The 16242-nt window shown below is 39.1% G+C and overlaps 1 protein-coding gene across 1 annotated transcript in view; it reads left to right on the top strand.

The window, feature by feature from the left end:
- The first annotated feature begins 1919 nt into the window (after positions 1–1919).
- The window catches only part of PIP4P2 (phosphatidylinositol-4,5-bisphosphate 4-phosphatase 2), an 84978-nt gene continuing 70655 nt past the window's right edge, over positions 1920–16242 (top strand). Inside the window, exon 1 of the mRNA XM_004283222.2 lies at positions 1920–2158. Within this exon, the coding sequence (XP_004283270.1) occupies positions 2053–2158 (106 nt within the window). The 5' untranslated portion in view covers positions 1920–2052. The remainder of the gene's footprint in view (positions 2159–16242) is intronic.

Below are 16242 nucleotides of genomic sequence, written 5' to 3'. Positions count from 1 at the left end.
TACAATGTAAATGATATGTAAATAGTTGCCTGAGCATGGCAAATTTACGTTTTGCTTTTTGCAACTTTCTGAAATTGTTTTTTGCAAAAAATTTTCACCTGTGGTTGAATCTGTGAATGCGGAAACCCATGTATATGGAGGGCTAACTGTATAGAAATAGGATTTTGTTGATTCTTTTTAAAAGTTTCTTTATCTCAATAGCTTCTAGGCTGCAACTGTAAAAACACTGTTGTTTCTTTTGTAAATTGTTCACTTTTGCAGGGAGTGCTACATCTTTACCCCTCACATTCCAAGTTCCTAGAGACCTATAAATGCCCTTGGATTATATCCTATGGGAATCCTATTTATTTATTTATTTTTGTCTGCACTAGGTCTTTGTTGCAGGGCAAGGGCTCTTTGTTGTGGTGTGCCAGCTTCTCTAGTTGCAGAGTGCGGCGGGGTGGGGGTGCGGGTGGTCTAGAACGCACGCATGCTCAGTAGTTGCAGTGTGTGGCCTTAGTTGCCAAACGTGAGGTGTTAGTTCCCCGACCAGGGATCAAACCTGGGCCCCCTGCATGGGAGTGCGGAGTCTTAACCACTGGACCACCAGGGAAGTCCCTGGGAATCCTTATATTGTGTTGTCTCCTGATGCTACTGATCCACAAAGGATGCTGCATAATAGAAAACATTATTCTTTGATTTTCCCTTAGGATTTCCAGCTGGTGCCTAAATGGAATTTTCAGAATAAAGAGTATCTTCAGAGGGCACGTAATATAAGAGGTAGTTTCAAATGTCTACAGTTTGCTTTTACTCATGCCCCTTTAAATCTCCAGCCCCTTTAAAGACTACCAGCCTCATTTTTGGTTTGTTTTTGGCTGTGCTATATAACAGACATCTTGAAGACCAGGACCATCCCCTATTCATATGTGTAGACCAGTAATCACATGATAATATGTGATGAATGACTCAAAGAACTATTGCAGAAAAATGATCGGTTTGAGACCATGACTATTTTCCCATTGCATTTTTTTATCTGGGCATGTTCAAAACTTTGATTTTAAAACCACTCTAGCAAGCCACCAAAAAAAAGAAAAGAAAAAAATAAACACAAAAAGCAAGATGAGAACTGTACTTAGCTTGTTTTTAATACTGTTTTACATGTGAATGATTATTTTAAGACATTACTAAAGAAAATAGTTATTTGTCTTACATTATTCATAAACTTTATTATCATTTATGTGTCAGGGACAATACAGTACAAAAACAAAACTAAAATGACAACCTATTTTGTTAAATTAAACTTGTAAAAACCAACACACTATGCATAGTTTCAATAAGATACAGTTACTAGAGTGCCAAACAGATATGTAAAAATTAACAAGGAAAAGCAGGAAATGGCACTGCTCATACAAAAATTTACGTCCTCTTAGACAACAGATGTTGAAAAATGATTTCCTAACAAAAGCAGCAGCCCTCGAGAAGGAATTGATAACCCTAGGAATAAGTTTTCTTTATATAATTGCTGCGAAGTTTGACAGCAAAGAACTCCTCTTCCTCCCTTGAGGAGTTAAACTTGGATTTGTGATTGCTGTAGTTTTCCTGTAATCAAGCCACAGGCCTTTTGCCCCCTTTCAGGCTGCCCTTCACTCTTCTTTTTCCTTATAGTTAAGGAAATGTGAAGTACAAAGAAGAAAGAGTTGTAACCCCTCCCTCCCACTTACCTCCTCTCTGCGTTCGGTTACTTGGCACCTTCCCCTCCCAGCGTTTCCCAGTCAGCCCTACTAAGTTCCCAGGGCTCCTGCTCCTCCCATTCTCCCCTCCCCCAGCTCTCCCGGGCCCTTTCTTTTTTTTTTTTTCTTCATCCGCTCCCCTCCCCTAGGCGTGCTTCCCAGCGCGCTTCTCTTCCCCGCCTCTCGATCCCGCATCCCCCCTCCCTGCCCGCCTCCTACCTTGTGACACATCCCGGGTCCTCCCGGAGGCGGCTGCAGCGGCAGTAGCACTAACAGCGCCTCCAACCGGAGCCGCAACCCCAGACTCAGCCTCCACCCCGGCCCCGGCGCCACTGCTGCAGTCATGGCTGCTGATGGGGTGGACGAACGCTCGCCTCTGCTCTCCGCATCCCATTCTGGAAATGTCACTCCCACGGCCCCACCATACTTACAAGAAAGCAGCCCCAGAGGTAAGGCCAGCATAGATCTTTCTACTTTGTAAGAAAAAGCCTAGGATGTAAAGACCAGGGAGTTCTGAGGCGGAGGCCAGCCTCTCACTTGGGCTGGGAGAGAGGGATGCTGACTGTGCCTTCTGAAGCAGAGCCTGCCTGCCTGAGAGCTTCACCGCAGGGCTTTCTCGTGGTGTAGTGTGGGGTGTGTGAATGTGTGCGTGTGTGTGTATTTCGCCCCTTCTTACCCACGGGTATGGGATATGTGTGTGTGTGTGTGTGCGCGCACCGTGTCTTATCCACTGCTGTTGGTGTGTGTGTGTGTGTGTGTGTGTGTGTGTGTGTGTGTGTGTGTGTGTGTGTATTTCACCACTTCTGACCCAGGGGTACAGGATGTGACATGAATTTCCCAGGTTGGGCTTTGCTGTTTTAGAGCAGCTCCTAAGTGCAGCTGGATGGTTGTGCAAATCTTTCACAGTCATTCACAAATTCTTCCACGTTGCTGAGAAACCAGGAGTACTGCTCACCTTGGCATCTGTCCTTGAAAGGGCTTAGCTTGAAAAATATGCATTTTCTACCATTCACCCACCAGTAGTCTGTTCAATCAGGGAATTGCCTTAGCAAAAGGAGAAGAGTTAATCAATATTCCTAACATGTCTGAAATCTCTGCCCTTCCTTATTGCTTCTACTTGTAAGGAGTATGTGTTAGTTTTAGTGGTAAAATGAGGAATAGAAGAGAAGATGGAATATTTTTGATGCATATCAAAAATGCAGTGAGATTGAGTGCATTGACTGAGATTGAAATTGACTTTTAAAAGTAACCCAAGTTAATAAAATAAATATTTCTATTTATTTCTCTTCGTAAAATGGAATCAAGAAAGATTTGATGGCAATGGGGTCTGAAGAAAGAAGGGGGAAATCTATTTACCAAACTATTCAATTTATTCCAAGATCTATCCTTGTTCTAAGCCTTTTAGTTGATTCCTATAGTAGAAATAAGGCGGAGTCAGTAGTTATAGAAAATGGAAGGCAAGACTTTAAAAAACCACTTAGAGCAGTGAAAAGGTTGGTCAAATATGGTACTTGCAAATGTAGGTTAAATGCATCTCTCCTTTTTGGCTGAATGTGAGACATTTAAAAACCCAAGGAGGCAAACATTAATGCCTTTGAAAATGTGGGTGGATCCTGTTTCCTGTAGCACAACTTTTTCTACGTTCAAGTCTGGAATTGGAGCAGCTGTAGAGCAGGTCGAACTTGTCAAGTATTTAAAATTTCCATTTAATACTTTATAACTTGAAAAGCAACAATCTAGATCTTAATCCACACTTAACAAGAAGCAGGACAAAGGAAAAGGATGTTTAGCTGTGAATAATTTAGTGTGATTAATGAGTTGAGAAATAAGGTGCAAAATGGTACAGATACTCACCCATAGAAAACCCACAAGTCATGTTTGTTGGTCAGCATTAAACACGTGTCAGAGGACACCTCTTGGGGGAATTTCCTTAAAAGGCAAATTTGATGTTAATGTGTTTACTGTTATCTAAATTGTATGGTCTACAACAGGTTTAAACACTTATTTAATGACTGTTTCAATTTCATCAATTCACCCTTTTAAGACAAAATATTTGATGATTTATTGAGAGACAGAATTTAGATTTAAGAAACTGTCCCATAACAGATTTTCATGCTCTCTATCTTGCATCTGTGTTTTTTATTTTTAGTCAGAGAGTGGCTAAATTATCCCACAAAAATGGTCATACTCACGGACCTGCTTGTAGACTTCTTTATCATTTGCCAAATAGTTGTTATTCTGATAAGACTTCTCAAAGCACAAAATATGGTACAAGTTTCAGCTCAGCCACTAAGAAGAAGAAGTTTCATTCCAGAAAACTTTTACCAAAGAAATTCAATGTGTTATAAAACAAAATTCAACTGTGTACATTTTAAAGATCTTATTGGCTTTATTTCGTGATTCATGAATCAGGCAGAATCCCGCCTAGCAGATAAAAAGGAGCTCTAAGGAACTGTACAAAATTAAAGACTCATATAGGCAGAAGGGAGTGGGACAGGGAAGTTATACTAGCAAAATGTGGATTGGTTGTGGCAAGGTCACTTTTCTTTAGGGGATGGCAGGGGCCTATTAGGCAGATGACCTCACTAGTGCTGATCAGGAGATTCCTGATTGATTGGGTTAAGAGTCCATTTCTGAGAGAGGCATAAGTGACTCCATTTTGGGTCTGTTGTCTTGTTTGTAACAATGTTTTAGCAAAAAGCTCTTTCTGCCTATTGTAGAACAATTTTTTTTTTTCTTAACTGTGAATGAGACAGGTTAGATAATTAGAAACACTAATTTCATGGCATATGGCATATGAAGCAAGAAGCATAAATGAGAAGTAAAAGGCATTTTTGGCAAAATATCTTTTCTTAATAAATAGCAAATAAGAATCTTGATAAATATTTTGAGTAAATACACAAGATCTGATTCTAGAAGAACAGTGCTAATTACTCATTCAGTAATTCATCAGGTGGGACAACGTGCCGGAGACTGCTCTAGGTAAACAAGAGTAACCAAATCCATGCCCTCATGGAACATGAGGAAAAAGAATAAGTTGAATCATTTCAGAATGTAAGAAACAGTCTGTCACTAGACCAAATATTTTCAGTAGTTGACAACAGTAGAGTTGAAGCTTGGGATTCAAAAGACCAGAAATAGAATGTACTTTTTGGGAAAGAACTTTGGTTTATGATAATTACAATCTATAATTACCCAGACATTAAAAAAATTTCATAGAAGTGGTTAATAGCCATAACTAGGGACTATTTTCTCCAATTCAACTCTTCGCTATTTGTGTAACCTTCTAAGAACAGGAATGTGAGATCCCACCCCAAGATGAAATATTCCACTTCAAATTGAAAGTTGATGGAGTGTTTATTTATAGACAAGTTATCGATAATGTAGTGGGGGAGCAGTTAGTATTTTGCATCTGGTTTCATTTGTGTAACAAATCCTCCTGGGTTTCTAAGTGGAATGCTTCTAGTGGTCTTTGCTGTCAGTACTGGATTCCTGCATAGAGTAGGAGGACATCACCTCTCCTGTGATCACAGTGCCCCATTTGGTATATTTGTCAGTTTTTGTTAAATCATAGAAATTAAAATCAAAGAGAGTTTTAGGCTCATTTGAAAGGAGGTTGGAAAAAATACCACAAAACCTACAATTTGGCTATATTTGTTTGGTTTCTTTATACATCTGCTAATTTTATAGGAAGGATGTGGCAAATGAATATGACCTCTAAATTTATGAGACGTCATCTGTGAAAAATGGTTTATATTTGAGTTGTCTGATTATGTATTGAATATGGGAATGTGATTATCTACTTCACTATATTTCTATAGGGAAAAGAGTACTTTGTTATACAGAGATAGTTTCACTTGCTTACTCTGTTTCTGTTATTTATTCAGCAAATAAATATTGGAGTACTAGCCAAGCTCTGTGGTAAGAAGGGAAAGACAGACATGGCTCCTCTTCCAGTCTAGTGGGGGATATTGAGACATAAATTACATAATCATTCAAACAAATGCAAAAGTGCAGTGGGGATGAGGACAGTGCTAAAAATATATCCAGCGCCGTGAGAGTATATAATGAAAAGATTTAACCTGGTCAGGAAAGGCTTTCCTGAGACTTGATTTAGCTCTGAAAGCTTAGCAGTAGTTAGCTTGGCAAGGAGGGGATTAGAACACTCTAAGCAAAAAGAAAAAAAGTATGTGCAAAAGCCTTTAGCAGGATAGAGTATAGTAAGTACTAGGAACTGAAAGAAAGCCAGTGTGGTCAAAGTAGAAACAGCAATAGGGAAGGTGCTGCAAAATGGGAGTGGAGAGGTTGGTGTGGTTCATATTCTCCAGAGACTCTCCTTAGAACTATGCTTTTTGATATTCAAGTCCTTAGATAGTTTTTCTCTTGAATCTGGGCTGACATTGTGATTGATTTTGGCCTACAGAATAAGATAATAGAGAGCTGAATGACTTCGGAGACTAGGTCACAAGAGGTCTTGCAGCTTTTGCCTTGGTCTCTTATAAAGTACACTCTGAGGAAAGTAACTTATATAAGAATTTGAACATCCTGAGACTGCCATGCTTTGAGGAACCGTTAACTAGCCACCTGCAGAGGCTATATGGAGAGAGGGTTGCCTGACCAGCCCTCAAACATGTGAGTGAAGAAGCCATCTTGGATGCCCATTTGAGCCTTCAGATGACTCCAAGCCAAGCCAAATTCTTACTGCACCTGCATGGCAGATTCTAGGTGATTAACATCCCAACTGAGTCTGAACAATCTACAGAATCATGAAAGCTAATATTAAATTGTTGTTTTAAGCCCTAAGTTTTTGGGTGATTTGTTCTGCAGCAACAGATGACCAGAACAATAAGTATTAATCAGTGCATGCAGGGATGATGGGTCATGTTGAAGAATTTTGCCTTAAGCAAAGGGATGATCTGGTTAGATCTTTTATTATTTTTTAATTACTCTATCTATTGATTAGAGAATGAATTAGAGAAGGGCCAGAGTAGATGAGGATAGATGACTTTGAGTGGCTACTATAATGATTTGGACAAATCTGATAAACTGTGATGATAACTTGGACTCAGGTGGTGGTAGAAGTGGAGAGATACGTAGATGTTAAGAATTACTGAAGAGGGGTTGATGATAGATTGAATGTAGGAATGAGAGGGAGGTGGAAAGGATATTTCCTAGAATTCTGGCTTCTACAACTTGGTGTGATTGCCTACACTGAGGCAAAACACCAGAAGAAGACTAGGTTTTGAAGAATACAGATCATGAGCTTAGTTTTAGACATGATACATTTAAGGTGCTTTCAAATATCCAAGAAGCGATGTCAGATAAGCAATTGGATTTACAGGTGTAGGGCTAAGAAATGAGATCTGGGCTGAAAATATAAACCTGTGTTATTTACATATTGGTGATAGCCAAATACATGGATCTTGATTTAGAGTTTCCCAAAGCCCCATCAGTGTTCCACGGAATGTGACGAGATAGAACATACATGTGTTAAGATATGGATTATTCTCAGTCCTTGGAGTAGCAGAAGCCTTTAGTCCAGTGGCCTCCAGCTCTGAGTAGCTATACAAATATTGTTGTTTTCTCTGTGTACCAAAATGTGAAAAAGTTTGGGAAGCTTTATATGAGACCACTCTGGGAGAAAGAATAACATAAAAGAAGAGAGAGCCTAGGACAAAACTTTGAGAAACTCCCAAATTTAATGAGCAGTCAGATTAAGAAGAGCCTGCCAAAAGGCTGATAAGTGTCTTCCAGTGAGGTAGGATGAAAGCCAGGGGACTGTAATATCACAGAATCAAGGGGAAGAAAACACTTCGAGAAAGGGGTGGTCAAACATGTCAAAAGCTACAAGAAAGAGCAAATAGATAAGGTCTAAAAAAATGTCATTTGAACTTAGTGCCATGGAGGTTATTAGTGACCTTAGTGAGAGTTTGTTTAGAAGCGGCAAGGGGGGTGGGGGTGGGGGTAGTAGTGTGATGAATTGGGAGATTGGGATTGACATATATACCCTAATATGTATAAAATGGATAACTAATAAGAACCTGCTGTGTAAAAAATAAATAAAATAAAATTCAAAAAAAAATGTTTATATTCAAATCCTTTTTAAAGAATTGAAGAACTGTTCATTTCCATCTAATGTAATACTCTAATGCGCATTTATTTTAATTGTAAAATTACCTCAAAGCAACTTAACTTCAATGAAGAGGTTAATATTCCTTTATTCTGAAACACACTTAGATTTCCTATGAAACATAATTGCAGTTTAGAAGGCATTGCCATTTCCTTTTCACCTTGTTTCACTTTAAAAAGTGTGTAAATTCTAAGTTGCTTGAGGAAATGTTTTCAGTGACTAGAAAATAAATTGACTCCTGGTTTGAGAGATGTTATTTAATATGAACTTTTGTACTTCTTAGAAATTGTACAATAAATAAAGTATATTTTTACTGATCCTCTGCCTGAAGAAATCGAAAGTTAAAAATGGTGCCTTACTTTAAAGTGAGGCAAAGTTTTATTTCACTTGGAACTATGTTCTACACTAGACTAGAGTTTTACTAGGCACTAGAGTGTCCTGGTTCAGGCTGTTATAACAGAATACCATGGACTGGGTGGCTTAAACAGCAAACATTTATTTCTCACAGTTCTGGAGTCTGGGACGTCCAGGATGGAGGTGCCAGCAGATTTGGTGTCTAGTGAGAACGCGTGGGTTGCAGACCCACAACCTCTCCTTGTATCCTAATGTGGCAGAGGAGGGCAAGAGAGCTCTTATGGGTTCTTTTCATAAGAGCACTAGTCTCATTCATGAGGTCTCCACTTTCATGACCTAATTACCTCCCAAAGATCCCACCTCCTAATGGGGGGTTAGGATTCAACATATGAATTTTGAGGGGACACAACATTCAGTCCATTGCACTGAGTTAGAGTCCTTGAATCTATTTGGGCGGTCTTTTTTTTTTTTTTTTTTTTTTTTCGGTGCGCGGACCTCTCACTGTTGTGGTCTCTCCCGTTGCGGAGCACAGACTCCGGACGCGCAGGCTCAGCGGCCATGGCTCACGGGCCCAGCCACTCCACGGCATGTGGGATCTTCCTGGACCGGGGCACGAACCCGTGTCCCCTGCATCGGCAGGCGGACTCTCAACCACTGCGCCACCAGGGAAGCCCTGGGCAGTCTTTTAAATTTCGGAACCTCCTTGCATCCTTGCAGAGTTTAAGATTGGCTGTGGACCGGCAGGAAGAGATGATGCAGACCCAGGGACCCACACTATATGCACAACCAACTGTAAGATTAAATTAAATTCTCATTTTATCAATATTTGCCAAGGTTTCTGAAACCCACTAGAAACCAGTTTGTCACAATGAGTGGAAATAGATGCAGCATATTTGAGAGCTGCTACCGGAAGCTCCGTGAAGGTCCCAATATGGGTGTGGACCTGCTGTGATACTGAGAAAGTAGGGAAGCTTGATACTGTGCTGTGTGCTAAAGCTGATGCTCCATTTAAGGGAGTTTTTTTTTTTTTTTCAAAATGGTACTTTTTTGTTTGTTTTTTACTGAAGTACAAATGATTTACAATGTTGTTTCAGGTGTACAGCCAAGTGATTCAGTTATACTATATATATATAGTCTTTTTAAGATTCTTTTCCATTATAGTTTATTACAAGATATTGAATATAGTTCCCTGTGCTGTACAGTAGATACTTGTTGTACAAAATTGTTCTTGAATCAAAATCTCCTTCAGTGAGACCACATCCTTATGAAGGGAAAATAGAGCCCAAACGTTGCTGAAGTATATCTGCTTCCAGTTTTCCAATATTATGGCAAGCCCATTTCCTATTATAATCCTTTTCTGTTATTCAGCAGGCATCAAGCTCTATGATTCTTTTATTCTATTTTATAATGCCCACATTTTTCCTGGCTCTACCAAACATCTTTAAAATATTAATCAAGAAATGTTTCATTCAGTCAGTTATCATTTCAAATATTTGAGCACCTGTTACACTGTTCCAGATGCTAGGGAGCTTACATTTCAGTGAGAGATACACTTGGTAAGGATTATAACTCCAGAGAGTGAAGAGAATAAAGCAGGGCATGAGGATAGAGTAAATGGTGGTGTGGGGAGTATTTCAGGTAGTGTGTTCAGGAAAGATATCTCAAAGATGACAATTGCTCAGAGACGTGAAAAATGAGTTGGAATCAGCTGTTGGAAGATTTAGGGGAGGCGTGTGTCAGGCAGCTGGAACAACAGGCACAAAACATGCTGTTATAAAACAAGGAGGACAGTTGTTTAGAGTGTGGTGACTTAGGGGAGTGTGGTAGAAGAAGTTAGAGGACTAGACTAGGAAGTCCAGGAGAGCTTTGTCAACTGAAAAAATGCACAATGTGAGAGTTATGAGTTAAGTTTTATTTGGGGCAAAATGAGAAATATAGGCTGGGAGACAGCCCCTCAGATACCTCTGAGGAACTGTTCCAAAGAGGTAAGGTGGGAGGTCAGTATATATGTGATTTTAGTGAAAGGGGTACATGCAATCAAGCACACATTTTGGCAGAAGGTTGCTGCTAGTCATGAGGAGCAGATGTCTCCTTTAATGATTTTAGTGCTTTTCTAGATATGAGAAGATGCAAAAAATTGGGCTCATAATATCTTCTCCTGGAAAATACCTAACTCTCTGAAGGCCTGTTCTGCCAGTTTTTCCCGAGGAACATAGTGCCTCATTCCTGATCTCTGCCGTGAACTCCTTTCAGGGTGTGTTGAAGGTCAGCAACTGCAGTGGCTAGTACTTCATCCTTGTAGAGGCAGATGGTGGGTGACAAGTTTTATGGCAGCTTTGTAAGCCACCATCAGAAATGGGATTGTGTGCGGAGGATAATGGGAGGCCATGAAGGGCTTGGAGCAGACGAGAGACACGAGATATTAAATGTTTTACATTTAAGTAGATCATCCTGGTTGGTGTTTGGAGAATGAATTATTGGGTGAAAAATGATAAGAGGCTAATAAGACATGAAACTAATCAGGAGGCTGTTACAGTGGAATAGGCAAGAGGTAATGTTGTTCTGAGCCAGGGTATAGGTGATGGAAGCAGTGAAATGTGGTTAGATTCAGGACATATTTTATGCATAGAGCAGAAGGACTTGCTGATGGATTGAATCAGTGGAAAGAAAGGAATCACAAATCTCAAAAATGACCTAAACAGCTAGGTAAAAAATTGCACTTTTTTCTAAAATGGGCAAACAGAAGGAGTTGGGTGTGTGTTGCGGGGGTGGTGAGGAGAAGGACAGTGGAAATAAATATTTTGTTTCAGACAAGTGGAGTTTGAAATACCTTTAGTCATCATTCAATTGGAAATGTCCAGTATGCAATTGGATGTGCAAGTCTGGAGTCTGGGGAGAGATCAGGCCTGAGGAGTACATTTCATTCAACAATTATTTATTATATGTATGGTAATACTTCACTGTAGTGGGCAATGATGCTTTCGGCTTCTCATTTATTTCCAAGGATTCTTCAAACTCTTTTCAGGAATGTCAAACTTCTAGGACAGAGCATTCTGTAAAAATCTTGCAAGATTTGCCAGATGCATACAGATGTTAGCTAGATAGCTCAGATGTTAGAGAGGAGAGTTAGCAGGACGGATGTTCATAACTATTTGAAGGCAGTAAGCTACTGTCTGCGAAGTGATCAATGGAAATGCTAATCCTTCCACTTTGGGGAAAAGCAGACAACCCTGAGTACAGCTTTACACTCAGCTGTTATGAGTTCCATTTTTATAAGGATGAAGAGATATTGCATAACCTGAGAATGACAACCCTTTAATGATTCTTAAAAGGGAACACATTCTGCCTGCTATTCTTTCAAGAGAACTTCCATACTTTTTTTTGGTGGATTGAGTAGGGAGTGCATCAGAGTTTGTTTTGCTTTGGCACTTTTCTAGATTTTTTTTCCTTTCCCTGGTTGCTGTTATAAAGTGAACTTCTTTTTCTTTGTAAGAATAAAAATAAATATGTGAAAAAGAAGTGAAAAGTGTATCTCCTCTTCCTGGTCTTCATGTGTTTCTCAAGCATTATATAACTAAATCCCTGTATAGTCTCAGAAATGATCTGCCACCAGGTGTAGTTTGGCCTGGGGGACCTGACACTTGAATTCTTTCTGCCAGTTACTAGCTGTTGACCTCAGAGTAGTTACTTTACATCTCTGGGCCTCAGTTTTCCACCTGAGAAGGAATGGTGTAGTGTGTTCCCTTTCGCTTTTATATTCCATAACACAGTTGTTCTTGGTAAGGAATCTGGATACACCTAAGAGAATATATCTGTGACTTTAAAATATAGATGATGATTATCTTTTTTTACCTCATTCTTTTACTTCCAATGTCCCTTTTGTACTTAAATTTCTATTTCTTCCAATACCCTTTTGAAAATTGCAAAGACAGTATTATTGAACATTAAGGAGTGTTACATGGCTCTTTTAAGCATCAGAAGACCAACTAGCGTGCAATAATATTTTCTTCCATAGGAAGTATTTGTATGTGCCACATGACCAGTCAGGGCATTCTATTCAAAGCATGTATTTCTAAAGGCAATGGCAAAATATTTTTTCCTCCTATGCTTTGTCAAGTTGAGATAGTTAAGCTTCACAGATCCATAATATGGATTTAAAACCAGTATACAGGGCTTCCGTGGTGGCGCAGTGGTTGAGAGTCCGCCTGCCGATACAGGGGACGCGGGTTCGTGCCCCGGTCCAGGAAGATCCGACATGCCGCGGAGCGGCTGGGCCCGTGAGCCATGGCCGCTGAGCCTGTGCGTCCGGAGCCTGTGCTCCGCAACGGGAGAGGCCACAACAGTGAGAGGCCCGCGTACAGCAAAAAAAAAAAAAACAAAACACAGTATACAAGAAAGCCTCTAATAGTTCATCATTTGAACATGTGAAGTTTTAAAGTTTCAGAGATTAAAGTGCTAAGATTCACCATCCAGAGGAACAGCAATACATAGAAGGGATAGTGAGCAGATTTAAAGTAGAAGACTTTCACAGACGCCTGAGTTATTAATCTTAGACCATAGGAATTTCCCAAATAAACATTGATTTCTACTGAGCTGTATGGATTCTGCCAATTAATACAAAGTTATTTATAAGAAAACCATTTTCCAAGTTTACAGAATTCAGGGATCCTGTTTCTCTGTATAGAATGCTTTGCCTTGCTCAACAAAAGTAGTATTTATATTTACTGCCAGTCCCTAATGAGGACATAGGTTATTATTAAAACTATCAGACATGCCTGAACACAAGATGACCTAAGTGAAAGCCATATGGCCTTTTATGACCTAGTCTCAGAAGCCGCATAGCACAGGGAGATCAGCTCGGTGCTTTGTGACCGCCTGGAGGGGTGGGATAGGGAGGGTGGGAGGGAGGGAGACGCAAGCGGGAAGAGATATGGGAATATATGTATATATATAACTGATTCATTTTGTTGTGAAGCTGAAACTAACATACCATTGTGGAGCAATTATACTCCAATAAAGATGTTAAAAAAAAAAAAAAAAGAAGTCAAATATGGTGTCACTTCTGCCATGCTCTATTGGTCCAAACACCTGCACGTAAGGTGAAGGAACATAGACTTCAATTCTAATGGGATGAGTATCAAAGAATTTGCATTTTAAAATTTAATATTTTAAAATCACCAAAATAAGCTGTGATATACCCACAAACTGGAACACTGTGCAGCTGGAAAAGAAATGAGGAAACTCTACGTACCATTGTGGAAAGGTTGCCAAGATATAAAATAAAGTGAAAAAAGCAAGATGAAGAATGAGGAAGGCATATTCCCTTTTTTTTTTTTGCGGTACGCGGACCTCTCACTGTTGCGGCCTCTCCCGTTGCAGAGCACAGGCTCCGGACGCGCAGGCTCAGCGGCCATGGCTCACGGGCCCAGCCGCTCCGCGGCATGTGGGATCTTCCCGGACCGGGGCACGAACCCATGTCCGCTGCATCGGCAGGCGGACTCTCAACCACTGCGCCACCAGGGAAGCCCCATATTCCCTTTTTTTGTATGAAAGATGGAGAAAAAAAGAATATGTGTATTACATATTACAGGTATATATTACCTGTACCAGGCTAAAGAAACACTGAAAGGATTAAAAAAATAGTAATTTAAGTGGAAATCTCTGAAGTGGGGCATGGTAGATTGGCACAGAAATTGGAGTAACAATTCTAAGCATATATTTTTTACATTAATATTGATTTTTGAGCCATGGAAATATGTTACTAATAAAAATTTAATGTATCAGAAAGCACTTTGGCCACATTATGTTATTGATCCTTGTAGAGTTTATCCTTGACTAGGACCCTGAACAATGTAACAAATGCTATTTTTTAGACCATGTCCCCACATCTCTCTACAGGTCCTTGCAGTGGAACCTTATATTTCATTGTGTTTGATTTGGTCCATTACTCCCACTTGTCAAGATCTTAATAGGAAGAATCCTGTTTTGATATGGGAAATGTATCACTATGTGTATCTGCTTTTTCCTAAGACCATGCTCATTGCCTCATACCAGTATCATTTATTAGGCACTTCTGGTCTTCTCTAGATGAGGATTTACTTTTTGCTTCCTATGGGTAGATAAGTAGGAAAGGGATTTTAGAAACTGAAGCATTCAAATTCTACCCATTCGTCAAAGTCCTTTCTTTCCATGTAATCCTTTCTAATCTCTGTTACTGGACGATATATGTTCCCGAAGCAATATCTCTCAACATTTCTACTATATATTTTAATACTTCTTTGTGGACATGACCTTATCAAGGGAGACAAGGAGGGAGACAGGATTCTTGTATCTTTTATCTGTGAGTCCTACATAGTCTCTTGCACTTGATCTTATATTTCTAGGTACTCAACAAGGATCAGTCGTATGAATGAATGAGTGAGAAAATAAAGAAGGATGCCATCATGGTGATTTTGAAGTCACTTAGAGAGTGAAGGTTTTACAGGTTTACAGAAGAACATGAGAACAAAAGATGGAAGTGATCCAGCAGAGCATGTAGCTGAATCCATTTGTTTCATTAGAAATGCCCACATAGCAAAGGAAGGATCTCCATCACTATACTTCCTGCTGGCTACAATGAGGAACTCTCCTCTTAATGGATTAACTTCTGGATTTTTTTTATTAATCGCTATATTTTAAAATAAAATTTAATTGACCCATGTGGTAGAAATATCTAAGCACTAGAATTGAAGGGATTTATTCACTAAATATACTTAAAAAATAAATACTGTTTCTAAGAGGTTCAGTTCACTCCATATATTGTATCTATCTGATTTTGCTTAGATTTATGATGAATATGTCCCAAATTCTAAAATTACTAAACTGGTGACTTTTATCTATAATCTATTAATCGCTAGGTCATTTTTTAAAAAAATGAGTGAAATATTTCAAGATAGAAAAATACTGAGTATAATATAATCATTCATATATCATCATCTAATTCTATCAGACCTTAACATTATGCCATACTGTTTCATATATTGAAGCAAATAAAACATTGCAAATCCAGTTGAACTTTTTCCCTTCCCCATATACTGAGGTAATTTCCCCTCTCATATTTTCTCATCTAAAATGTCTTAAAACAAATTTTGGGTTCAGTTATATTTAAGTATATTTTATAACTGTGATTCATGAATACTTGTAAGCTGCAAGTTATCATTTAGTGTGTATAGTAGGTATATGCAAAGGAGTGTCTTGCTTTCTCTTAGAAAAAGCAAGTCTGTAAGAGTGAAAATGAGCTGTCTAGGAAGAGTGACAGAGTAGGAATCTGTTACCTCCTCTGGCTATGGCAAGAGTTTCTAAATTTCTAGGCAGGTACATTTTTTGCCTTGGAAACAATTTGTTTTTCTGTACTAAAAATTAGTATCTCTATATTTTTCTTGAAACACATGCTTTCTTGGAAGCAATATTGTAAATAAAAAATTAAGAATGGAGCCATGCATATACAAACAATATGATTTCACATAAATCGTGTCAGAAAAAATTGTATTTTTTTCAATAAAAATAAACACAGTAGTTGATAAAATGAGAGAATATGTAACTTATTAACTGCCAATACTGGAAGGAAGTACTAGTACCACAAATGAAATGCACTAGAATGAGGTAAAAATATTGCCTAATGAGAAATAGAAAAGACAGAGCAGAAGTTTTTGTTATCTGGGAATTTGTCATTGGCAGGTCACTGGGCATTTCTTGCCAGTATCTCCAGTTATATGGCAGCATTTTGATACAACCCAAATGCCTAAGACCACTAAGGGAGGGAAAAATAGCAGATAAACTACCCATAGTGGAATTCAGTACTCATCATCACCAGCTGTATAAGAATACCCAGTTTGTTGTTGCCTTGGGGTCTACCATGGACCCACATAAGCTCCTACAAGCAATACTAGAGGCACTAGGATGTAGATTGGTATTGGTGCCAAGCTGATTACACGACCAAACTTAATAAGGTATAGCTGTTTTTCTAGAGCTGCAGTTTGGAGAAAGGAGTTAATGGTTAAAATATATAGA

Source organism: Orcinus orca, chromosome 17 (assembly GCF_937001465.1).
Source record: "Orcinus orca chromosome 17, mOrcOrc1.1, whole genome shotgun sequence".
NCBI lineage: Eukaryota > Metazoa > Chordata > Mammalia > Artiodactyla > Delphinidae > Orcinus > Orcinus orca.
This window is presented reverse-complemented; position numbering and strand designations above follow the sequence as displayed.